The sequence below is a fragment of the Sycon ciliatum genome, chromosome 1 (genome assembly GCF_964019385.1).
Source record: "Sycon ciliatum chromosome 1, ocSycCili1.1, whole genome shotgun sequence".
NCBI lineage: Eukaryota > Metazoa > Porifera > Calcarea > Leucosolenida > Sycettidae > Sycon > Sycon ciliatum.
This window is the reverse complement of record NC_088643.1, coordinates 66560432-66586823: the sequence shown is the minus strand read 5'-3', so window position 1 is coordinate 66586823 and position 26392 is coordinate 66560432. Positions and strand designations below refer to the sequence as shown.

Sequence of the window (26392 nt, the reverse complement as noted above, 5' to 3'; positions counted from 1 at the left end):
AGACGGGCATTTCCCACAGAAATTCCAATGACAAAACTAGTCTTACTTTTACGTGGACACCGAGTGCAACTACTCCCGACAGGGTCCATGCACAGTAAGTTTGGTTTGAAAGAATTGGTGGAAAACTGCTGCTGCTGCTGCTGCTGCTGCTGTGACATCCAAATGTAGGTGATGGTCGTTATCTTTGTGTGGCTGCTTCATCATCATCTTGCCACCACCCCTTCCCTCCTCACATGCGCGTGCGCTCACACATCAGACATACACACACACACACACACACACACACACACACACACACACCTCAGGCCTGCCCAGCGCGGAAGCGATGATAGCGAACAGCTATGTTAGACATAGCAACTTGTGCTGGGATTTCACCATTCAACAGCTTGCAAGGCTGATGAATTGACCGCCACTGATTTTTAGCCTGGTATCCACCACACAGCTGATTGAAGTGGCTTTTTCTGGCCAGTGAATCACACACACACACACACACACACACACACACCCACACACACACACACACACACACACTACTACTACTACTACTACTACTACTACTACTACTACTACTACTACTGTAGCTTGGTTGCCACAAGGGCCACACCACTCCGAAAGGAGCCAGAGTCATTGTCAGGAGCAGAAACGGAGATGACGACTCAGGTCACTCTGTCGACGGAACTGACGGTTGCAGCGAGAACAGCGAACACCATACGACGCTCTATCAGACTTGGTTGCCCGATGGCCACGGTCGCACTTGTGACGTCTGAAACCAGGCACTGGCTTGAATTGCCGATTTCATGTCACACACAAGAGAGAAGCTGGGACGTTGAGCGGAATAGGTGATGCCGGCGCGGACGCTTCCGATGGTTCCAGGGGCAAACAATGATGTACACGCAAGCCACCACGAGAATGAAACCACCTCCTGCATGTACCACACTGTACAGCACCACACTGTTCCTGGATGGGGAGACTTCGTTCTGCGCTACACTTGTGTCTTGCTTTGTCACCTGGCCGACGAAACGAGCGGTGGCAGATAAGACAGTCCACCCGTTGAGATTGGTCATGGGAAGGACCGCCGAGGCTCGGCCCAACGGCAGACACCCGCCAGGCAGATCGATCCTGAGCAATCCCATACCAAGCTAGATGTTCAATGCCGATGTGCCGAAGATCAGCCGAAATCACATCCCTCCAGCGACGACGGGGACCACACGCAGGCCGAGGCGACGGTAGGAAGCCAAACAACAGCTGCTTGGGCACACGAACATCCGACATGCGGGCCACATGGCCAAGCCATTCAAGCCTCCGCTTCCGAAGCCGGGAGGACAATAGCGATGGATCACCCCACATCTCTCGGAGCTGCTCATTGGTGATGCGTTCCTCCCACTGTTGTGTTCGCGAAACACACAAGATGCTACGGATGCATTGGTGGTGGAAACTATCGAGGCGCCGGAGGTCACCCTGCAAAGGGCACCAGCACTCCGAAGCATACAGTAGCACTGTCATCACACAGGCGTTATACAATCGGCGCTTCACATGGAGTGAAAGATCACGATTAGCAAACACATCCTGGAGCGATCCAAAGGCACGCGAGGCGAGTGACAAACGCCTCGAAACGTCTCCTGCAGAACGCGCATCCGGAGTGATGACAGAACCCAGATAAACGAAGGAGGAAACATTTTCCACCACCTGTCCATGAAGCGGAATGCCAGCAGTGTCAACTGAAGTAACACCAACACCAGCCACCATAAACTTGGTCTTGGGTATACTCACAGTGAGGCCAAATTCAGCAGAAACATCCTGGAACGCCGTCAAGGCCAACACAGCATGCTCCCGCGAACCAACTACAAAGTTTGCATCGTCCGCATACTCAACATCAACAACAGCGGTCTGCTGATGGACCCTACACACACACACACACACACACACACACACACACACACACACACACACACACACACACACACACACACACACGCGCGCGCGCGCGCGCTTGCTTATACACACACACACACACACACACACATATACGCTGCATCGCAGCCTTCTCGGACCAAAACCAGTTGACTCATCGTCCAAAAGACTGCAACATATAGGCCGTTCACATTCATCCGTTCTTTTATAAGAACGAAATGCCGTTTTTAGTGACATTTTTTCCATACAAATCCCCATCTAGTAGGGCACAGTCACCCAGTTTCGGTGGAAGTGCGCGAGTTCGATTGGGAATAAAGGAGGAACGGAGCACCTCAGCTTCCTCGGACCAAGACCATTCGACCCAGCACCCCGAAGACTACAACTGGTGAACATTTGATTTTAGGCTTTACTTCCCCTTTAATCTTCGTCACTGATGCAAATGGCAATAAATAAGATAAATTGTGCACTCATAACAACAGCAAAAATGAAGAAAGTCAAGTTCCATAACGTTTTCTTGTGACTGTCATCAGTGGAACGCCGTCACATAAAAATGTAATAACTAAAACACACACTTATATACATGTAGCTAATATGTATCACATTCATCTGCCACTACCTTTCTCACATGTATACACTATATTCACACATTGCAAAGGTGCAGACTTCGCTTTTTGTACTTGTTAGCTGCTGTATTTCTACCTGAAACCATATTAGCTACATGTATATAAGTGTGTGTTTTAGTTATTACATTTTTATGTGACGGCGTTCCACTGATGACAGTCACAAGAAAACGTTATGGAACTTGACTTTCTTCATTTTTGCTGTTGTTATGAGTGCACAATTTATCTTATTTATTGCCATTTTACGACTATTGTCTCCTCGTCGATTGTTTAAATACTGATGCAAATGTTTTCTTTTTTGGTTCTTTTACCCGTTTTTTGTCTGATGACAACAGCTGTGCCGTTGTCGCATCGAAAATGCATTGGTTCCATATTGAATCAAGTGACATAGTGGTAAGGATGTTGACAGAGTTGTTATGTACAATGTACAATGTAGCTAGCTAATGTCCAGTCAGGACTGGAGAAGACGCTTGTCTTGCATGAGGTTCCTCTTATCTGAAAATCAGGAAAATTTATGTGGGGCATGTAAATATTATCACATTCCTTTTGCTGAATCAAACGAAAAGATAGCATTTGAACAATCACGGGCTATGCTGAAGTAAATCGAACTGTTTCCTTGAATGCCACCTTGAGTGTGAGAAGTGGAGTCACTTGAGAGTGTATGCTGTAGTTGCACTCTATGTTGCAAAGCCGACTGGACCCCACACGCAAGGAAATACGCAGTGCATGACTGCTGAGACTGAGCGTGCACACGGAGGCGATCAGCCAGATGTATCTGTTTGTGACGACACCACCCCACCCGCACCCCTACAGACTGTCGGCATTGCGGTCATCTGCGCCTACACAGAGCCTGTCCATGAGCTCTGTTTTCACACACACACACACACACACACACACACACACACACACACACACACACACACACACACACACACACACACACATCCACTGCCATGGCAAGTTGGCAGCCGACCAATTAGTGCATGTATCCGCCGCTCCATGACGTATGCATGCAACACGTATCCTTGATTGCGTTTACGCTTGTCTCTATGTGAAATTTGTGCAGATACAGATATGAGACTTCATTTACGATTTTTTACCGATTGGAGAGCATTCACAAAACTTTCCATTTAGGTGTTGACATGTTATGTTTGAGAGTATTGCAAAGCGTTTCGTGTACATTGAAGGTGTATCTGCAGCAATGCTTTGAGGGTGGAGTACGTATAGACTACAAGTACACATAACCTGGATCTTGCAAAACATGCCTAAACTGCTAAGTAGAGCTGGACTATGTTCAAACATGCTGTGCCCATGTCAGATGTGACTGCCGATCCTAAAGTCTTCTCATGTTAGCCACACTTTGGCCAATTGGGACTCTGGATTTCTGGATTGTTTTGCATGTACCTGTGAGTTCGTCTTGTCCGAATTTTCCATAGCCATGTTGATTGTATGTACTGTAAGACATGTTATTATAACGAGTCGCAAATTTAACGATCGTCCGAAATTCATAGGTTAACGAGAAGATATGTTTAACGATCTTGCAGTATTCTGCCATATCCACACACAGCATATATGAAGCAGTACGGCCTCAACGGATCTTATTATAACGAAGAAATGTCATCCGTTAAAACGTTAGATTTGTTTCCTCGTTATATATACATGTCTTACAGTAAAAGATGCTGCTTTTCTTTGGAACCTGAAAATAGTTTCGCACCGCAGCTGCTTCTTCACGGACCCGTGTAAAAACAGCCTGCGCTCTGCCACCATGCGACGCTTTTGTGCAAAGTAAATTGGTGGAGGCATATGCCAAATGTATCATTTTGGTGGATCCGTCGAGTCACGTCCTAGCAATCAGAGCACCCTCTGCGACACCAAAATTTGACATAATGAATCAGCACTCTTTAGAGAAACAGATAGGATCGAAAGGTGGCTTGGTTTAATCGAGCCTGGCTGGTGTGATATTGTATGTACTTCAGAGTACAGTTGAACATCGATTATCCGCACATCGACTATCCGACCATTCGATTATCCGTAACAGTTTTTTTGGGCGCACGTGCCGTAGAGTACGCACTGTGCATGTAGTGAGCCATTCAAAAAATACGAAAATTTTGAAAAGTAAAAAGTAAAAAGGTCGTGCGGCTAGTAATAACCACTGAAAGTGTGTGAGTGACAGTTTTTTCTTATCCGGAACATTTGCCTTATCTGAACACCGCCTGACAGTCGTCTGCCCAGAGGTGGTCGGATAATCGATGTTCAACTGTACATGGATCAATTGTATTACATTATTAGTACCATTGGCACACTCAGTTAGCTAGCGCTAGTATGTAGTCGGTAGCGCTAACATGTCATCTGTACATAAGGCACTTCCTTATGTGTGCTGGGTCATTCTATCCAAGTTCGTGGAAACATAACACTGGCCTCGAAACAAGCTTTGACAATGATATAGCTTTCATCCACAAGCAGGTTTCCGGTTAGTGATTGGTTATCGCTAGTTTGAGCTTTAGCACGGCATAAATTAGCTGTCAAAGTGGTAGGGCTTTGAGCACCCCGGTCTACCATTCTTGTTACCGTATGTCAGCGCCTTTAAAGCCATGGCCTTATATTCGAAACACCGCTGCTTTCCTAGATATTTTAGATGCAAAATGACTCACCCACTACGCCATGCCATAAAAGTCAAAGTCCACACAGAAATTTTAATCTAAATCCAATTGTTCACCCTTCCTGCTGGTCTGTAAGTTTGCAAGCACAGTACTTATTCCTCCATTTTTACAGAACATACTTCAAATGTCATTTCATTTATGAAGCTTATGGCTTTATAACTGAGACTGGCTTTATAATCGAATATACCGCCCTGGCTTTAAAGGTGCGGACATACGGTATGTGTATTTTGGGTATTTCCCTGTCATGCTGTGCCATCTGTGTGTGTTGTTGGTGGTGGTGGTGGTGATGGTGCTCTTGTTCTTGTTCTTGTTGTTTGTAGCGTGCCGGTTCAACTCCTGCCCCCACCGGTGGACCAGCTGTTAGCACACAGCCAACGAATGCACTCCAGGTAGGCTGATCCAAATCCAGAATATGTGTAAACACATCGTAAAGAACTTTCCTGGTTAGACCGTGGGTTGGAGTTCACGTGTCGCTCACGCAGCGCATGTGTACACATGTAACCAAGAGTACATGAAACCCACGGAGTGTGCAGCTCGGGTGGGTTGCTGTCACGGCGAAATTCCAGGATTACGCCGTTTTACTGATGTAGTGCGTACACGCAGGATTCAAGCAGGTCTCGTTCTGCACAACTGCCACTCAGTTGTACGCACTACGCCACGTCCCGCCGCCTATCTGCACCAACTAGGATGTAGTCGTGGAATTTTGCCATGACAGACACCCATGCAGAAATAGTCACAAGCTGCACACCCTGGGCTCCATGTTCTCTTGATGTACATGTAGGTACGGACACTACTGCTGCAAGAGTGAGTGGTGACGTCGGGGGCACGCCTATATGCATGCATTCCCAGGTTCCGGGTTCTGCCACCAAAGATGCCGCTGCTCTGTTGTGACGGTCGGTGTGCAGCAGAGCTCGTATCTGTACATATTGTGGGCGAAACACGCATCATCGCGTGTAGCCACTCTCCAGTACTGTGCACAGCGGCAGTCCACCCTTCCCCATGGTACGAGTACCATGTTGCTCCCTTCCAGTGCTTTCATTCAACAGTATAATGGCAAGTCTGGGACATGTTCACTACAATGCAGCATTGCTCTAGCTAGCACTTTCTAACATCTTATGCGCTGCGCCAATATTATAAGCAATTGAGCATCACCAAACTTGCTGTTGCTGTTGCTTGTGCTGTTTCGAAGATTGATCTCAGCAGTTGTGGAAAGACCAAGGGTTGCCGCCGTACTCCAGAGGGCTGCACGTCCGCCAGTGATTGTAACTATATCTTCACCAGCAGAGTGATTAACGGCAGTATTGTCGAGATTGAGCTGTCCGCCAAGGCGGGTGGGTATGTGGCAGTCGGCTTCAGCAAAGACACAAAGATGGTGAGTTGAAAGTAGGCAGGTTCATGCGTGAGGTGTGTTGTGCCACGGTGTGTGCGTGTGTTGGGGGGGGGGGGGGGGGCAACCGGCGTGTTAAAAATCTAGAAATACTTGTATGCGAACCTGTTTGTATCCTGAGCCTCCCCCCCCCATTCATATACATGGAATATTCCAGAGAATCAGTCTTTTTAATTTTAATTTTAATTTTATTTCACCGTCCAATGGCAGAAGCCAATGCAAAGGAGGGGCGTTATCTCACTAGAGTGTGAATGACACTGGTAATGTCACATGCATAATGAGCGTTGGCATGCTAACGCGAGTTAGCAGCCAGCCCAGCGAGCTGGCCCGACCTGCGCGCATGCACGAGTCACGTGGGCACGCACCCTTCAAAATCCTGTACAATGTCTCTTGCATGTCATTGTTGTTTGGACTTTCGAGCGTGCAACCTGCGGAACATGTGTTCCCAAAACAATTTCCTTCCCACCCATTAGCTCAACTCATGTTTCTGGTGCACACATGACGGTATCTGTATAATCCATGAGAATATATTCTCTCTATATACTTAGCATTTGGCGGCTCTACTCAGAGTCATTGGCGGCTCCATGCGGAGTCTTTGGCGGATCCATACGGAGTCATTCGGCGGCTCCATGCGGAGTCATTTGGCGGCTCCATGCGGAGTCATTCGGTAGCTCCATGCGAAGTCATTCGCCGGCTCCATGCGGAGTCATTCGCCGGCTCCATGCGGAGTTGTTTGCCGGCTCCATGCGGAGTTGTTTGCCGGCTCCATGCGGAGTCATTCGGCGGCTCCAAGCGGAGTCATTTGCTGGCTCAGCTGCGAGCCAGCTAGCGGCTCCAAGCAGAGCCATCATACCAGTTGCTCGAATCGGCACTCCCAGCTTAATCCAAAACTCGGTTGCTCTGTTGTGAGGTGGGGGGATGCTTGTTATTTAAAAAAATTCTTACGATATGCCGACATGCGAAATGTATAATACCGGCACTAGTTTGAGTATTGGTATTCCAAATTGGTGCAGCCATGAAGAGGCGGGGAGGCGTCCGGGGCTCTCTCCCCCCCCCCCCCCCGTGATTTTTTTTGGGAAATTGGGCCCAAATGCAGTAGCAAGCACTCACACTAGGATTTTGTTTCATCTTATTTTAACCTCATTTGTGGTAGGTCTGATCTCTTTTTTTTACTTGTACAAGTACATCCCATCGCTTTAGGAGCAGCATCTGTGCCTTGATCCTTGAGGCTGGCTGCTCTCCTACGGCTGCGGAAAACTCAGTCTGGTTGACTCTGACGCGAGCCTTGATGTTTTGTTCACTTGAGCCTCGTTATCACTATTTTGTGTTCGTGCGCTGCTGTGGTTCTTTGTTGCATGCAGGGTGATGATGATGTGTTTGCCTGTCAGCATGACGCTGTCGGCCGTGTCTACGCCAAGAACCTCTTCAACAGCGGCTATGCCAACCTGTTCAATGCCGCCCTCAACGAGGTGCGTCTCCACGTTCTGCTGCAGATGTGTGGCCACTGGCCGTGTTCATGGCATAGACAGGAGTGTCACCGTATGCAAGCAATTTGCATGACTATGCACATTTTGTGCCAACGCAGAAACAAGTTTTTTCCTGTTTAATAAAAAAAGTTGTGCATGTCAAATGTGTCAAGGGAGTACAATGCCAGGGCCAATGAATACAATGGTGCTTTACAACGCCAGTAGCGTGTCCGCTCATTGTTTTCTTTTTGGATTGTGTCATTGGGTACGTCTGCAGGGCCTCAAAAACGAGGAAGCAACTCTGGTCGATGGCGTTATCTCTTGCCGGTCAGTTCAAAAATCACATGCGCGCGCACGCGCGTGCGCACACACACACATACACACAAGGGATGGGTAGAGGCTAGTGCTGTCCATGGGGTTGGTATCATGATTGGTATTGTGTGGGTGAAGCGGGGGGCTACGTCCCATCACGCTCTGTAGTTCCAGATGAAGTGTGAGTTTCGAAGTTTGAAGAAAATGTTGAACAGCCTCGGCTTGGTTGACTGCTACACCCTGGCTTATTGGTCCCTGGTTCAAGTCCTGGTGTTGACAGTCTAGTTTTTCATGCAACTTTCTCCCTGTCCATTCCCTCACACTACTGAATACCCAAATTTCAGAAATTTCAGGTGCTCAAAAATTTAGGTATGAGGGCCAAAAGAGCATGTTAGGTGAATAGAAAGGTACAGAGAAGCAGTTCCCTACAGTAGAATCGTACGCCCAAGAACGTGGCGCCCAAGAACGTCCAGGCTGGAAATCTAAGAACGCCCCAGCGTGGATTTAAGAGCTAATAACTACAATGCAATCTTCTGAAAAGGAGAGACAGAAAGAGACGTGATATCTGAGCACCGGTTTGTTTTGCAAGCGGATTGCACCTTCATGATCTTGTCCGAGTACACGAAAAACAAGTCCGCAACCACAAAATATTATCGGGTCCTCGCGAAAATATCACCCAGTGCAGCGCTACATACTACACGTGCATGTAAAGTGTACAACCGGTACATGTAGCGCAAAGTGCATTGTACATGAGCGTCACGGGTCATGTTGGACGCGTAAGAACGCGAAATAAGAACGTAGCCTGGGGCGCTGAAAAATAAGAACTTTGCTAGGCTGGCCCTCTGAAACCGCGTTCTTGGGCGTACGACTCTACTGTATTGGATGATGTGCATGTCAGTATTTGTGCACCTATTGAAATTTTAGGTATAACATAATTATGTCAGAATACAGTACCCAGGGGCGTCGCACATGGTACGGTCACTACGGTATTGGCCGTACCACTATTTGCCCCAAGTACCCTGTGAATCAATAAAATCCACTGATTTGGGCTCTAAATTTCCAAGATTTTCGGCTCAGCCATCCCTCCCCCACGAGTAAATTGTACTTCAGATGGCTGACCGTACCACACTAAAAAATATACCGTCCGACGCCCCTGGTACCGGTAGTGATGTGGTTGAGTTTGGTAAGTAGTAGTCGTTGGTTTAGCTTTGCTGCAATTTTCTGGCGTTTGACCTTGCGCGTGACTCTCTGCAGGTTCCATCGCACTATAAATGGAAGCGGTAGCCAAGACTTTGATCTCAGCCAGGCGTACACGCTCTTCTTTACCAGCCACCCCAGTGGGACAGGTAGGCTACAGCATTGCTCACGTGCAGCCTGGAACGATGCTGTGTGTGCGTACGTGTGTGCATGTGTAGGGATTCACTGGCCAGAAAAAAAACTAGCCTTGGAAGCTGTTGAATGGTGCGATCCCAGCACAAGTTGCGATGGCTTCTGCTGTAGCATCACTATTATCGCCTCTGGCGATGGGCGTCAAATGGTGAGTGTGTGTGTGTGTGTGTCCCATATGTTGCAACGGGATGTGCAGTCGTTTCCTATCAAACAGTTATGGGTTCTATTCATTTCTTTCTTCTCTTTCTGTTCCTGACTTTTCTTCCATTCTCATGGGTGGATGATATCAGCAGCCAGTGCATGCTGGAGTATTTTGTGTGCCAAGTGCCCAAACGTGTATTATGCCCTGTTTCCTCTCTCAGTTCTCTAGCCATGCTCGTGTGTGTGTGTGTGGGGGGGGGGGGGTGCATGTGTGCATGAACAGATGAAAACAAATCTAAAGACCAAAAAATAGGTGGTGGGTGATGCAATTCGTCTTGCTACACCCAGTACAAGTTGCTATTGCGTCTGCTGCACGATCGTTGTCACCGCCTCGGCAATGGATGTCTTTAGGTCTAGGGTGTGGTTGGGTGTTTGTGTGTCTAGCCACCATGGCAGTTTATTTCTGATTTGTTGAAACGTGTATAATTGTCCCCAAACTTGTAGTCAGTGAAACCTGTGTTTGCTGGACCCTGTACCAAGTGGAATCCTGTATTGACTGGACGAATTTCCATGCACCAAAGTGCTGTGGATCGAACGTGCATCCCTGGATCAAGTGGAATCCTGTCATTTCAGGACAGTTTCAGCTGCACCAAGGGCGTCCGGTTAGGGCAGGTTTTACTGTACATGCATTACTACATAGCCCCAGTATTTTTTAAGGAAACGTTTCAACCTAGACAAGGTGCATCGTGTCCAACTGAATCTGTATGGTGCTTCGTGCAACCATCGATTCTCTGTTTGTGGGTGTTTTTGTTTGTTTGTTCTTGCCGCGTGTTTAGCTGCTTCGAACGCTGGACTAGCAACGCAGCACGCTGTGTTGCCTACTCTCTCCCAACAGCCCATTTCCGCCTCTTCCCTGGAGAACATTGGTTCTAAGACGGCGTCCATTGGTCTCATCATTGGCCATGGTAGGTGTGCTACACATGTGTGCCAATAATAACAGTCGTGTGCGTTTACACCAGAAGGTATACTGTTACTGTACAATAATATTACACAATGAAATTTAGTAGAGGTGAAACATTTATACCGAGTACTCGAGTACTCGCTCGGTTTTTTCAAAAATAATCGTTCTCGGAATAAATCAGAGTGCTCGTTCATACATGGTACATGCATTTACTACAGAAATCTGCAGTTTCAGGGCAGCAGTCGGCAGATGGTGATGTGCAGGCTGTGTGGTGAACATTTGTTCACGAGTAGAGAGAGCCCAAATGACCCACCAACCAATATACCCGAGAAAAATGACTGCTACTCGGTTCAATCAGGGTTGTATAATGTTATTTTAAAGCCCTTGGTGTGCAATTTTTAGGAGATGAAAAATACTCGAATATTCGATCGGAGAAAATCAGAGTACTCGAACTCGGGATCTCAGTGCCAACTTTCACCCCTAAAATTTAGACTCGAGTGGAGAGCCAAGGATAGATTTATAAGAAGAAAGAGGACCAAAGAGCTATTAGATACGCTATAATATTGTGCAATGCTATCGCATGAGCTGATTGTAAAGCAAATGGTGGTGTTAGTGGATATCATAGCGTAACTTGTAGCTCTTTGGTCCTCTTTCTTCTTACAGTGAAATTTAGGTAGAACGTAAAACTACCGCCTTGCAAGTACAGTACAGTGCATACAAAACGTGCTTTAGCTTTGACCTACATAATTTAGGTGCTGCATTATCCACCGAGATTGGTGATTTGTAAAAGTTACTACCAGTATTTTTAACGGATTGGGAGAACTTCCAATTCAAAGTATCAGTCGGGGAAATGAACTGCCTGAAAAGAGAGAAAAAAATGCCAGACCCACCAGGACTCAAACCCGGGACCTTGCTTCTCCTGAGCAATGCTCTGACCACCTCAGCTATGGGACCAGGCCGAAAGTTGTGGGCTGCCTTTGGAGTGAAAAACTTGTCAGCGCCTTCTAGTTTTGGCCTGGTCACATAGCTCAGTTGGTTACAGAGACATTGCGCATGACAAGCAAGGTCCCGTGTTCGAGTCCGGGTGGGTCTGGCATTTTGTTCTCTTTTCAGACAGTTCACTTCCCCGACTGATCCGTTGTAAAAGTTACGTCAATTTATTTAACAGTGGTGGCCAGTCACGTGCCATGACTGAGTAACAGAGGGTACCTGGTCCAAGTTCTTCTTGCATGGGGGAAGGGTCTTACCATGCTGCGACCCAAAGTCAGTTGGGAACTTTTGATCTGGCGTGAGGGTGACATGATGCAACGGATGAGATTTTTGGTCTTTCACAGCTTTTTGGTGGGGGTAATCTACTCCCATCCACCACTTCATTATCTGCACCTGTGCCTTGATCCTTGAGGGTGGTGGCGTTCTTACGGATGCGGAAAATTCAGTTTGGCGGAGGGTTCGTCCGATCGTTCAACCTAGATTCAGATCAGATTCACTGGAGCAGTCAAATCAGCAGTTCCTAATGAGACAGAACAACAAAAATGCTTTTGCCAGAAAGAGTGTAGTAAACAATCTCACGGCAGTTTTCATTGGCCTTTGTAACTTGCGTTGTCAGGTGTGCGTGCGCGCGTGTGTGTGTTTGTGGTGTTATCTACGTGCCTGGTTTGCCTAAATTTAAAACACGCCCTCCGTTGCTTTTCTTTTACTCGTGGCAGCAGCTAAGAAATTGTTCTGTGCACTCATGTTTGTGTGTGTGTTTTGGGGTGTTGGTGTGTGTGTGTGTGTGTGTGTGTGTGTTTGTGTGTCTTTGCATGTGTCTTGTGTGTGTCTTTGCTATCCGGTGTGCCACACGCAGGCGGCGTGATGATTTACGCCTGGGTAGCATTGTCCGGGATCGGCATGTTCAACGCTCGCTTCATGCGCTGTGCCGCCGGAGGCGGTGGTGCCTGGTTCAAAGTCCACTGGATCACCATGCTGATCTCTGTCTTGTGTTCTCTCTCTGGTGCCATTGTCATTGGTGTTCATGCTGGAACCTGGAAGGTGAGTGACGTTTACTGCCAACCAGACGACACACACAACGGTAGATTGCGAAATCACACTACAGGAGCATGACTTGATACTCGGGGTTCCCCACCTCAAGTGTCCAAGTTGCAACACTGACACGTGACCGCGAGCAAATCAACTTTGAGGATATGGCCCTAAATCAAGAGCAGGGCCTGCTGGAGAGCCGGGTCACGCGCCCGGCTGGGGAACTGCACGACCTGGCTGAACAGATAACACCGGGTCCAGTCTGACCCGGCTGAAAAATGTCTCAAACTGACAATGGATTCCTAAAATACCGGTATTTTACGACTCGGGGACACCATCTGTTGCAAATCTAGCGCAACCGTACACACTACAGTCTACAAGCGACAGAAACTCGGCCTGGGTCAACTGGTTCGAGCGCGAGCTGGCCAGCGGCGAGCAGGAAGTCAGGACATTGAAAGTCGATGGGGCAGGCAGTCAAAAGCGTAACTTTGGCTATAGCTTTTGACACAGTTGCAAGTTTTGAGCAGGCTTTTTGGTTGTTTTTCTGCCGGATGATCTGACCCGGCTGACCTGCATGCGCCAGGTACACTCTGACCGGGCTGTGTTGAATGTCTAGAGCAGGCCCTGAAGAGGACATAACCCCGAAGGGTACGCAACTCCCACACATGCAGTGCTGTCCCGGCAGAATTCCAAGTATTAGGTGACGTAATTTTCATGATGCAGTGAGCCTTGCGGGTGTGATTTTCAATGTTTTTACAAGGTGTCAGCCAGCCGTGTGTGCTGGTGCAAGTGTGTACGGGATCAAGTGACGAAGTGTTCGCTACTGCACTGCTCATTTAGGGCCAATCTGGAGCTTTATATTGACGTACACGGAGTTCACACCCACGAAATGCAGCTAATGGACACGGTGTTCTTTAACTTGCACTCAAACATTCCTTTCATCCCTACTTTTACTGCCCATCATCATTGCTGTCATCTCTTCTGCCGTTTGTTTTTTCTTGCACTACGCTTGTAACAGCCTAGTGCCCATTCCGCTGTTGGCCTGACCGTCCTAGTCCTGACCGGCCTTCAGGTAAGACTGAGAGGAAAATAACTTATTGTGTGTGGGCGGGTGTGTGTGTGTGTGTGTGTTATAATGCATGACTGGGCAGTTAGGGTGATCATTGCACGGTGGTTGGGGATGGTTTAAAATTAGAAGTCATTCACGTTGTATTGCAGCCTTCCCATGTGAGTTGCTCTCGGTGTCACTTGACCGTGGTAGTCAGAGCATTGGGTGTGCTTTCCTCCTGGGGGCAGGAAAGATTAACGGGCAAGTATGACGGCAAGGGACTTGGTGTAAACAGAGGGCCTACAGGTGTAAACAGAGGGCCTACTTTAGTGCATTGTCACAGGTACAGAGTGTGTGCATGTGTGTTGGTGTGTGTCTGTCTGTCTGCGTGTGTGTGTGTGTTTTCAGCTGATCGGTGCTGCCCTGCGGCCTCCTCCAGATGGCGAGAAGTAAGTTGTTACTATGTACAGTGTGCAATTGCCAGGATTTCCGTTGTATTGTACATAATGCAGGAGCATGGAAAATGCTACATGAATATAAAACAAAAATAATATTTTTTTTCAATGTTTGGCACCCAGTATAGTAGTATACTTGGGCAATTTCGTGTGCATTCAATAATAATATGTTCCAGGTAAAACTCCTCAAACCCATCTACCTCAAAACAGAAAAAAATCGCTTAAAAAAACAATTGATAAGCTTGGACGGTCCCTTTCTTGAGATGTGACTATAGGATATTTGCCTCCTTCCTCACTTCTGAATGCTTGTCGGACATGGCAAGGACGATGTGTTCTCCGTCCATATGTTCAGTGTCACCACTACTACTGCCAATGTCTCTTGCCTGATTGCCGCGAGCCTATCTTTCCTCACTTCTGAATGCTTGGCAGACATGGCAAGGACAATGTGTTCTCCATCCATATGTTCAGTATCACCATTACTACTGCCAATGTCTCTTGTCTGATTGCCGCGAGCTTATCCTTCCTCACTTCTGAATGCTTTTCGGATGTGGCAAGGACGATGTGTTCTCCGTCAACATGTTCAGTATCACCACTACTATTGCCAATGTCTCGTGTCTGATTGTCCTGAGCCTATGGGGCTGGCTTATTGGCAGAGGAATCATCATCATTCAAGGCTGATCTTGCAGTTACCAACCTGAACGCTGTGCATGCCTATGCCTGTCATCACAACAAGCACCAATGAGCCTCTTCACCGTGGCATTCGCCTGCTCCACCAGGCCTTGCGACTGCGAGTGCCTTGCCCTCTTGATCACCAGGGTTTCCCCGGGCCACAACTCAAAGACATTGCAACATGTTATCATGGTGCAGTATCTTTTTGGTGTTCCAAAAACAGAGAATGACCTTTCTGAAGCAGAAAGTACAGTCCTTTCAACCAACCTGTTTAAAAACATCAGGTTGGTTAATGCTGCCAAGTCCATACTGTCGATTGGAAGTAGTGTATGATGGTCTTCTTCTTGAAGCTGATCTTCATTTCTCTGTAGTGTTTTGACTCGCGCCACGCACACAGGCACGGCAGAAGTCAAGGTTCTTAGGTCGCACGAGGGACTCGAGATGATGAGATTGAGAATGAGAAAGTTGAAGACACGAGGTTATGAAGGGCCTGGGTAGCTATGGCAATGAATGTACGAGAGCGCGAATGCAGCTACCCAAGCCAAACAAATTATACGGGAATGCGGGAAAGTGAGGGGAGAGTGCGAGAGCAAGAAGTCGTAGCGTATTCGAGAAGCGGGAATGGGAATGGGTGCATGCAGTGTTGTGTGTAAGAGTGCGTGTGTACATGCATACAATTATGGGGGAGAGGTCATTGGTGTGTGAGTGCGTGCATACATGGAATTGTGAACCTAACAGTAGTCTGATGTCGAACATCTGTTCACCTTCATTCACGTACAGCAACGCTGTGTGAGGCATCATGTCGTAGTCATAGTCATTCGTCGATTCAGGTCCTTGTTCAATGTTCACTATAGGTAGCGCCCTCTACCAATTCTCGGTCTGAAGACTGGTACAGAGCATGCCTACTTGAGCAACACCATACTCTCTGTGCTGCTCTCAGAGGGGATGCATCGACCATGATCCCTTCCAAATCTCTCAAATTCACAGTGATGTCGGAGAGAAAGGAAAGAACATTGATGAGGTTGCTCTGAGGTCGATAAACGAAACTACCAAGCTGTCCAGTAGTGTACCCTGATCAAAACTGAGCTTTGACCTTTTGGGAGAGGGTTCCAGTGACTCCGAGCGTTCCATAGTGGAAATGAAGAAATTCGAGAACACCAGGATTCCTATACAAGTAGGATACATAAGTCAAAGGTTCAAAGGTTATGAGGACGAACAGTAGAGATCTTTCGCAAACATAGGCAGCAAAATCACAAACAGTAATGAGAGCAACGTGCAAGATATATCAAAAACTTTCTGAAAGATTGACGTCATAGTCACACCAATTTCATCATAAGTTCGCGGCACCGGGGATCCACAAGTCTTCAGAAAAGAAGAGCTGCAAGTTGTTTTCATGCAGACTACTTATAAGATCTGTTGAGGCTGTAATGCCTCATGTGTGGCATGTGTGTTATGTGTGGATATGCCTGAAGACGGCAAGATCGTTAACGTATGGATTCTGGACGATCGTTAAATTTGCGACTCGTTATAATAACATGTCTTCCGCAACTTTTGAACTACTGCAAGAGTTGAAAGTGTAACGATTTGCAAAAATTTCCCACTGAGCGGGCACAAAGTTTAACGACCCTGCCAGCACACACCTGTCTTCTATTTCTCTGGTACAGAGGAGAGAAGGAAGAAGAACAACTCTTCCAGTATTTAAAACCATAAGTCACAGGTTCGAATCCGCTCATCATCACAGAAGAAAAAGAAAAAAGTACCGGAAGAGGTCAAAGGTCATGCGGTACAGGTCAAAAGTACTTGTCACTTGATTCAGAAAAATTGGCAATAATTTGCATGGTTTCATGAATTTCATCCTGTGACGGTGCAACTGTCCCAGAACCCCCTGATACCTATAGTGTACTCAGTCTGTATTGGCTATAGAATGACTGGGTGTAAGAATATAATTATTGGCTAAAGTGACATTGCATGTATCAGAACGCAATATCAAAAGGAAAATGCCTAATCAGTTGTGGTGATTGTATCGGATACATGGAAAGATAGCGTAGCTATAGAATCACCCAACAGCCGACCACCCAACAGTCAACCACCCACTCACCCCGCCATGAATCAACACACTCGGGCATGCAAACAGACTGCACCTAATGCCAAGCAAACGCAGGAGCTAGTGGAACTCACACAGTACCTGCTAAAAGGGCAACGGGTTCTCCTACTTCAGTATGATCTTTGAACTTATATACCAGTATGTACCCAGGTACAGTAAAACCTGTCAAGGTGACCACCTGGATAAGGTGACCACCTGTCCTAGAAGACCACTGAAACCAGGACCAAGGGATGCTATTTCCAGTCAAATGACCCTGGCTAAGGAGACCACCTGGTAACAGAGACCACGTTTTACAGGTCCCTTGAGCGGTCGTCTTCGACAGGTTTCACTGTAGCCAGGTTTAATACATGATTGTACTAACTACAGACTACAGTGCAGCGGTGCTCAGTGAAATCTGATCAAGCCAGTGAATGCCACGTCGGCCGCTGTGCAGTCCTAGACCCGGTAGCACTGTGATGTGAACTGGCGCAGGACGTAAACTTGATACACACGTGATCTTATTACATTGCCGTGTGTGTGTGTGTGTGTGTGTGTGTGTGTGTGTGTGTGTGTGTCTTTGTGCAGGCGTGCGATGTTTACCATGTTCCATCGTGGCAATGCTGTTCTCGTGCAGTTCCTTGCCTGTAAGTATGGAGGCACGATACTAATCGAATGATACTGATCGAATGTTACCGAGTGGCAATGATACTGAGTGACAGTGATACTGATCGAATTATACCAGGGGGCGTCGCACACGGTACGGTCACTACGGTATTGACCGTACCACTATCTGTCCCAAGTACCCCGTGAATCAATAAAATCCACTGATTTGGGCTCTAAATTTCCGAAATGTTCGGCTCAGCCACCCCTCACCCACGAGTAAATTGTACTTCAGATGGCTGACCGTACCACACTAAATTGCCTTCCGACGCCCCTGGATACTGAGTAAATGGTTTTTGCTTATTGTATGTTGTTATTTCCTTTGCACACTAACCACCGATGCATGAATGCAGGTCACATACTACTGATGTTTGTCCCTACATTGCTAATTTTGCTCTTCTACAAAGACAAGAAAGCATTAAAAAAGACTGGCTTGATCAAGGCATTGCCTCTCCAGGTATCACACTTGCTCAAGTCACCTGTCTTTGGGCTGGGCACCACACAGTTAATTTGGCCGATTGGCACTGAAGAGTTTTTGCAGACATGGCCGAACAGCCGAAAACCGTGCTTCAGTAGCTCAGCGTGGAAATGAAAATGAATAAAACCAGCACGCGCATGCGCGCGCACACACCCACACACATACACATACATACACATACACACACACACACACACACACACACACACACACACACACACACACACACACACACACACACACACTGTAGTACATTCTGAAATACAGTCGACTCCGCTTAGAACGAATTCGCACATAGCAAATTTCGTGGTGTATAGCGAACCATTGTCCATGTCCCTGCTTGAACCCATACAAAAGTAACAATAGTGACCCTTTGTAGTGAACTGTTTTCATTTGTAGCGAACCAATTAAGTTTCTTGTGGGGCCGCATGATACAGTCAAATCTGCCGTTAGCGACCTCTGCTGTAGGCGACCGATTTTCCGTGCACCGACGGTTTCACATACAAACTGACCTGTCCAGAGCGACCATCTGCTGTGCGCGACCAGCGACCGCGATTTCATGCACGGTGGCTGCATTCAAATCTGCTGTAAGCGACCGCGACCCAGGTTCAGTCAGGTGCGAAACTGTACTTGCCAGTGCGCTGTCAACTGCAAGGTGTGAAAATGCGCTGTCTTGCAAGTGCGATCGACTGGCCCTGGCCTGTACTGAGGCTGCGCTGTAGCTCTCAAGTCCAGGCAGTGTCCATCTACTGAAGTCCGAACTTGAACAGGGAAGCCTTGACAGCTGGCTGAACATGTAAAAGATTAGCCCTGGTATGTGCACTATTCTTGGGTTTGTGCACCCCTATATTCTATTGAATATCCAATAAAATGATATTAAAAATCACATTATTCTCATCGATTTGAGTACATGGAAGCATATACGCATGCCCGGTATGCCGGATTTACCATACATCTGCCGTAAGAGACCATCTGCCGTAAGAGACCATCTGCCGTAAGAGACCGCTTTTTTCTTGCACCAAGGGGCGGTCGCTTACGACAGATTTGACTGTACCAAAGTGTACTCATACCGGCATGGGCCACATGACAATCATGACATGCTCCTTACATGTACATGTATGGTGTGAGTGCGTTTCTGTTATACTGTATAGAACTTCGGCTACAAGGAACTAATTCTCTTGCACAATGGTGTTCGTTATAATTATAAGGAGTGGACTGTATGCACACGCAAGGAGAGTCGAAGACTCTCTCAATTTTTGCTTAGGCATATGGAGGATCCATAAATTCAAATGCAATACACTCATACAAACACGCACACACACACACACACACACACACACACACACACACACACACACACACGCATACACTACACACGCACACTACACACGCGCGCGCGCGCGCGCGAACACCATGGTAACAACACGATCCAGGTATATAGCCGTGCTAGAAGCAGTAGATTCCTTGCAATGGTGTTTCTCTGTTGCTATTTTTTAAACATTTTTTCAGGGACTGCTCTGTTTCTGGGAATCGATGAGGCAACGCGCTTCGCAGCATTCAATTCCAGCGCGGCCTATGGCGTTCTGGGTGCAGGGGTTGGCTGCATGATTCTCTTCTGGGGGTACATGGAGTTCAGGAAGAAGAGTCAAGGTATGTTGCATTGGGTTTTGTGCTCTGACGCACTGAACCTGATGGCCAATGAATGCATCCGTTTGCGCACAGTATGACATGCATACTGCATCATCGCTGCATTCAAGCGTACCGTTCGTGTCCATGGTGTGTGCGGGTTATATTGTGCCTGGTGTTGGTCAAGCTTTGTTCAAAGTTGGGGATTTCTCTCCATTAGATTGGCCTGAGATTGACGTTTGCGCTATAAGGAATATACTAGTATTGTATTGCAAAGTAGATATTGACTACTGGACAAATCATCCGCTGTACTTTCCGAGTCGTCGGACCGGTGCAGCAAGTCCTGCCAAACCGCATGAGAAGAATGTCAAAAATCAAGATCATCGTCATATTCTTACCAGACGTCATAGTCTCTCTTTCTTTTTCTCGCTCCATCTCCCTCTCCCCAGCTCCCGCTACCTCTCTCACTTTCTGTTGCTCTTGCCGCTCTGCATCTGTCCGCATTTCCCTATCTTCTCTGTGATTTTTCTCTTGAAAAATGGCTGTGACTGCGGCTGCTGCTCTGTGACTGCTTTGTGACTGCAGGTGATATGAGTGCTAAGGACGAGACGATGACCGCCATGGAGAATGTAAGTGTACAGTTTGCCGCTGCTGCTTCTGCTACTCACGCCTCTTGCGTGGGGGCAAACGAAATGAACTGAGTACGAAACAATGTGCCTGATAAAATCCACGAAGAACGGCAATCAAGGCACTATGACTCACTAGCTAGTCAGTTGAACAAAGAAGAGAAATACAGAGTGGAATTTCAACAAAAGAGAGAATACAGTCAACGTTGCGTGTAACGCCACTCGGTGGGGCATCGGAAAAGTGTCCTTATTCGCGAAGTGTCTTACACCTGAAGTCTCATTATACGTAATACGGTTAGATGGGACTTTGCTCTGGGCACGGAAATTCTGTCGTTATTCCGCGTATTGTGGTTATATGCGCAGTCGTTCTTAGCCAAGTTGACTGTAGTAGAGTAAGACTTGCCATAGCTGTACATTCCATGGTTGCCGTGCACACTTTCCTGACTTGACAGGATTACTCTTGATACAGGGAAGGCACGGTCAACCCGCAATGCCGTAAAAGCCCATATTAACGCCCACCCAGTACATGTATAACGCCCGCTGCCCGTGTACACGCCCAGGTGCCGGGTGTCAAGACTCTTGTCCCATTTTCTAGCCCACCTCCGCGTAAACGCCCATGGATGAAATCACAGGCCCAGTACACAGTGCAGTGCATGCACAGTTCCACGTGCATGTACGGTACTGTACTATAACATAGTGTACCGTACATTCTGCTATCCGTATACGTACATGCGGCAGTACGGCATGATGTGAAAATAAGTCTGATTTCACTTGTCCGAAATAACGCCCGGGCGCATATTAGCGTCCGGGCCCAAATTGACACCCACGTTCTGGACCTTCACTAACATTCCCGCCCAGAGTCTTGTTACGGGCTTATACGGTATGCCAATGAAATTGATCATTGTGACGTCCTCAGTATCATAGTGTATGCAAGGAGAAGACAATAATTTATTTTTATTTTTCATGTTTTATCCAGGATTGAGTGTCACTGTTGTATTTTGTGCATTGATTTGTTTACCTGGCTGCCTGGCTGGTTCTTCTCTTGTTGCTGTAGTCAATGATGAAGAAGCTGTCTGTGGCGTTCTCTATCCTGGCATACGGATTCACTGCTGGTTCTGGCTCTCTTCTCTACTCGGCCAAGGCTCACGGTCAGTAGAGCAGTTGTTCCCTCCGCTGGTATCAACACCTCTGTCTGGTTCGCATTCCTGGCTGGACGGCGGACAGAACACACACACACACACACGCACATGGTGTAACTCCGGCGTTCGTGATTTCCAAGAAGACCCGGTGTTTGATCTGTGTGGTGTTGTTGACGCGGTGCTTTCAGCCTGAGCTACAGACTACTTCACCGAAGCACCCGGCCCCAGACTCCAGAGTGGGAGGTATGTGAACCATGCATCGCAGCAATGGGATATTTCCCTATGATTTCGTACGCGCTTCCTTTTTGTCTTATTTTAAATCATGCCGCTGCCTTCTTTGCTATCCTCGTTTCCACCAGTGTTTGCAATCGTCATCTTCCCCTTAGCGAATTACCTTTGCCCCATTGCTTTTGGGCAATCCATTCCCGGTCCCAGTGTTCCTCCCATCCTCCTCCAGCTGAAATGACACATTCTGGATATAGTCTATATGTTTATTAAACGGCGCACCAATGTTATTTTCCAGCAGAAAGACAGGAGGTGCTGGCCTCAAAACGAAATTTCTACAAATTTACACATGGTTAGAGAGAAGATAGATCAAGCTTTTCCTAAGAAAGATGTTGCTTTTGTTAGTACAATAAACTTGTTATGGCCGAACTACTGGACAGAAGTCGACTTATGCTAGGACATACTGTAGTTATATTTTATGATATAGAAGAACAACCCTGACAAAGCCCTCCTTGTACTGTGATGCTAGACTGTGTCTTTGATGGGTCAACGCTGTTGCTGTGTGAAAGCACTGGGTGGACGGGAACTTTGGCGTAAACTCAACATTCAGATCCTGTCGTCTTCTGGACACTGAATCAAAATTACTGAAGTATGGTCTTGGTCCGAGGCGGCCCTGGCGCAACATTCATGAGCTTTCACTATTGTGTGTGTGTGCTCCATATTTACACCGATTGAGCCTGTGACATCATTGCGGCCACCGCTTCAACGGGTGCTGTGAAAGTGTCCAAATTAGGCGAACGGAAATGGGAAGTATTGCATGGATGGAAGTTTCTGAACCAGTTGTCCTTTGGGGCGCTGAGACTTCGCTCCTTTGCTCCAAAGAAGCTGGGTATGTGCAGTGTATGCACTCAAAATGAATTTGAAGGATGCCAGTGGCCCACTTCGGTGTCATCATCTGGAATTCTGTGATATCATCAAGAGTACGCTCGTACATAACCCATGGGGATTATGCCCTCTTGATATCACCTATGCCCCGAATGATCGATGCATTGGGAATTATTAAGGTGGATGATGCGCCATAATGTTAGCCTGCTCAGATCAAGACCACTCAACTCCTTGCCTGTAGTCTTTTGGGTTTTTATCCCAAATTTGGCTAAACATTATGCAGAGTGCATGCAGTGATGGCAGATGAAATCCGACCTCATGTAATGTACACGTGTAGTGATTGTATGAACAGCACTGAAGGTGTGCGGCTCTACATGTAGCACCAAGATATAATATACTCTTGGTAGCACTATAAACACTGTCCTGTGCTGTGACCTCTGCTCTGCTTTATAGTCAGTCATGAGGTCAGATTTCATGTGCCAGCCCAGAGTTACTGTTTTGCACATTGGGCTTTCAAATATCGCCAGAATTGCAATGGTCTCGGTACATCAGACATTCATGAAGACATACCGTAAAGTACCGTTGATCCGCCCCCTCTCTAATTCCCGCCCCCTGTCGATTTTCTACCTTTGAAGCGACTTCGGCGTATACAACGAAAATACGATGTTGAACCGACGCATGCACTGCTGTACACAATATTTGCCAATCCAGGATGAAAATGTGTGGCGTCTCCACTCAGTCACAGGACCCCGGCAATCAAATTTATTGTTTTCCACTGCTTTTCTCATTATATTTTATCGTTGCCTTATTTGCATTGCACGCCGTACTAACGAGTTGCCCAAAGTGTCAACCGCTGGTACTACTACGCATTTTACGGTAACGTTGTACCGTAGCGCATCATCCCTTTTACGGTTGCCATTTTCTTCTCTCCTCTTTTAGGGTTTTCTCTCTCGGTCCTAGTTTTTCCCTGTCAGTTACTCAAGAACTCCTTCCAGAATAACAATGCTTTTTCTCCTCTCGAATTTAGTGGTCTGAGGTCGCGAAACCGTCTAAAACTCCCGGTTTGTTACCTCATTATCCCACAAATGTGCACAATTCAGCACATCGAGTCTGAACTTCTACGTTGTTGTACATCGTACTGCACTTGACAGCCTTGATCTAATTCCTGCCCCCTGCCGAAAACCCAGCTGGGAAGCGACATTGGCGTGGGGGGGGGGGGGGATCAACGGTACTTTACGGTAGTACCGCAATTATGCCTTCATGAATTTCTATCATGTTCAGCTATAATCAGCCTCTTAACTGAGCATGCTATTGATATCAAGAGCGTATCAGAATTAAAATTGAATTAAAGGGGAAGTTACGGCAAAATCAAAATTTCACCAGTTGTAGTCTTCGGGGTGCTGAGTCGAATGGTCTTGGTCCGAGAAAGCTGAGACGCTCCCTTCCTACTTGAATCCCAATCGAACTCGCGCACTTCCACCGAAACTGGGTGACTGCGCCCTACTAGATGGGGATTTGTATGCAAAATGTCACTAAAAGCGCCATTCCGTTCTTATAAAAGCACGGATGACCGCGATTGGCCCATATGTTGTAGTCTTTTGGACGCTGAGTCGACTGGTTTTGGTCCGAAAAGGCTGCGATGCAGCGTTCCTCCTTTATTCCCAATCAAACATGGTTGAAGAAGCGGTCACGTGCTCCTGGATGCCCAAATCACCTGGTCACCACGCCAGCAGGCGACAACTTTCACACCAAGGTTCAACTCGAGTTCAACTCGAGTGACAGGAGTGCACCCAAAAAAGGTCAAACAGGCTAGTAAGTTGTACCCTGCAGGCACGGTGACCAGGTGACTGGTGTACGCAGGATCACGTGACCGCTTATTCAACCATGTTCGATTGGGAATAAAGGAGGAACGCTGCATCGCAGCCTTTTCGGACCAAAACCAGTCGACTCAGCGTCCAAAAGACTACAACATATGGGCCAATCGCGGTCATCCGTGCTTTTATAAGAACGAAATGGCGCTTTTAGTGACATTTTGCATACAAATCCCCATCTAGTAGGGCGCAGTCACCCAGTTTCGGTGGAAGTGCGCGAGTTCGATTGGGATTAAAGTAGGAAGGGAGCGTCTCAGCTTCCTCGGACCACGACCATTCGACTCAGCACCCCGAAGACTACAACTGGTGAACTTTTGATTTTGCCCTTTAAGTGTAACCTCAAATACTAAAAAGGTGTAGTGCTAGTGGCTACGACTCAAATAATTGCGGTGGTGCTCACCGAAACTCAGTTCTTTTCATTCATCCAACATTTCCAGTCTATGCCTATCATCAGGAGTGTAGAGCCGCTGGGAAACAATGCCATGAATGGTGTTACAGCATATACATGTACGTGGTAAGTAACTCTCACAATGCCGCATGCGCATGACAGGCATGCACACATGTAGATACTAGTGATGCAACGAATGGTGTTTTCTTCGAACAAATGTTCTCTCGAATATTGCTTTGACGAACGAACGAATATTTTATACTACAGTCCATTTCAAAGCTATAGTGTTTGTGAAATATTTCAAATTTGGCTGGAACTTTTTGAGAATAGTTTTCGGAATATTGCTCCGGTCCGCTCCACAATTACTCTCATATAGTTTCTAAACGATTGGATAACAGACGCCCAATTTAGAAAAAATTATGCACAAAGTGATCACAGATTTTATGTGGTATAGATGCTGGCATAACGGTTTTTGCCTAGGTACTCGTACGCGTCTATACTACTATAGTTTTGAAATGGACTGTAGTATTCTTCTGATGAGTACTGTGCAGCCAAAAACATACTTTCTTCTTCTTCTTTTTTGTAGTATAGCGCTATAACCTCTTTTACGGGCAAAATAAACACAATGAATATTTTTCCCAAGTGTTCCAAAAAACCCACCCCCATGGCCCAGCAACATACTGCACGCATGGATCATGTCTGTTGACAAGAGTTCCCAGTCACTGCTTATAGCCTAATACAGGGTGTAGTTGGATTATAGTATTCCGATTGCGGACTCTGAGCTTCCCGGAGTCATACATGCCTCTGTCATACTGTCCCTATACCACCACTGATATTGTAAATTTGTAATTGGTCAGCACTGCTGCTTGTCTCTCCCATAACCAGTGCCAGTTGCTGCACACCGTAATGTCGAGTAAAGCTGGGCGTATTCCTGTAGAAGCCGATATCAGGGCCAGGCTTCTATTCATGTCAGGCCTCTATTCACATCAGGCTTCTATTCAAACCTGCCGGGTGTTTCTATGTGTGGCAACAATAAAACCAGGCTTATGCCGTGCCGACGGTGTATCTTGAAAAATCAGGCTTCTATTCAAAACAGGCTTCTATAATGAGAAAGGCTTTATTACACTGAGACCGTGACCATGGTGACTTCGGTTTACTTTTAAAAAGTTAGAATACACCCGGTGACTGTTCTCAGTTTATTCTTTATTCCACGTTGGCATGGTGTAATCATAATACGTGTGCACGTAATATTATCGGAGCCGTGATGTGATCTGGTAGCGAGGGACTAGTCGTATGCCACTGTCCACTGTGTCATCTTCAAAGCCTTATCTGCCGGGCCCACGGGCCAGCACCGTCAGATTCTCGGACTGCAT

The 26392-nt window shown here is 47.0% G+C and overlaps 1 protein-coding gene across 2 annotated transcripts in view; it reads left to right on the top strand.

Moving 5' to 3' along the window:
• LOC135804976 (ferric-chelate reductase 1-like) overlaps positions 1–22386 on the top strand; it is a 32858-nt gene extending 10472 nt beyond the window's left edge. For both annotated transcript variants that reach the window (XM_065318957.1, XM_065318956.1), the window contains 15 exons: positions 3–94; positions 2867–2924; positions 5512–5580; positions 6381–6563; positions 7940–8047; positions 8322–8371; positions 9611–9702; positions 10723–10851; positions 12694–12878; positions 13885–13938; positions 14323–14363; positions 17707–17765; positions 19769–19909; positions 20471–20514; positions 21566–22386. In XM_065318957.1, the coding sequence (XP_065175029.1) occupies positions 3–94; positions 2867–2924; positions 5512–5580; positions 6381–6563; positions 7940–8047; positions 8322–8371; positions 9611–9702; positions 10723–10851; positions 12694–12878; positions 13885–13938; positions 14323–14363; positions 17707–17765; positions 19769–19909; positions 20471–20514; positions 21566–21667 (1407 nt within the window). In that variant the 3' untranslated portion in view covers positions 21668–22386. The remainder of the gene's footprint in view (positions 1–2; positions 95–2866; positions 2925–5511; positions 5581–6380; positions 6564–7939; positions 8048–8321; positions 8372–9610; positions 9703–10722; positions 10852–12693; positions 12879–13884; positions 13939–14322; positions 14364–17706; positions 17766–19768; positions 19910–20470; positions 20515–21565) is intronic.
• Positions 22387–26392: the final 4006 nt, after the last annotated feature.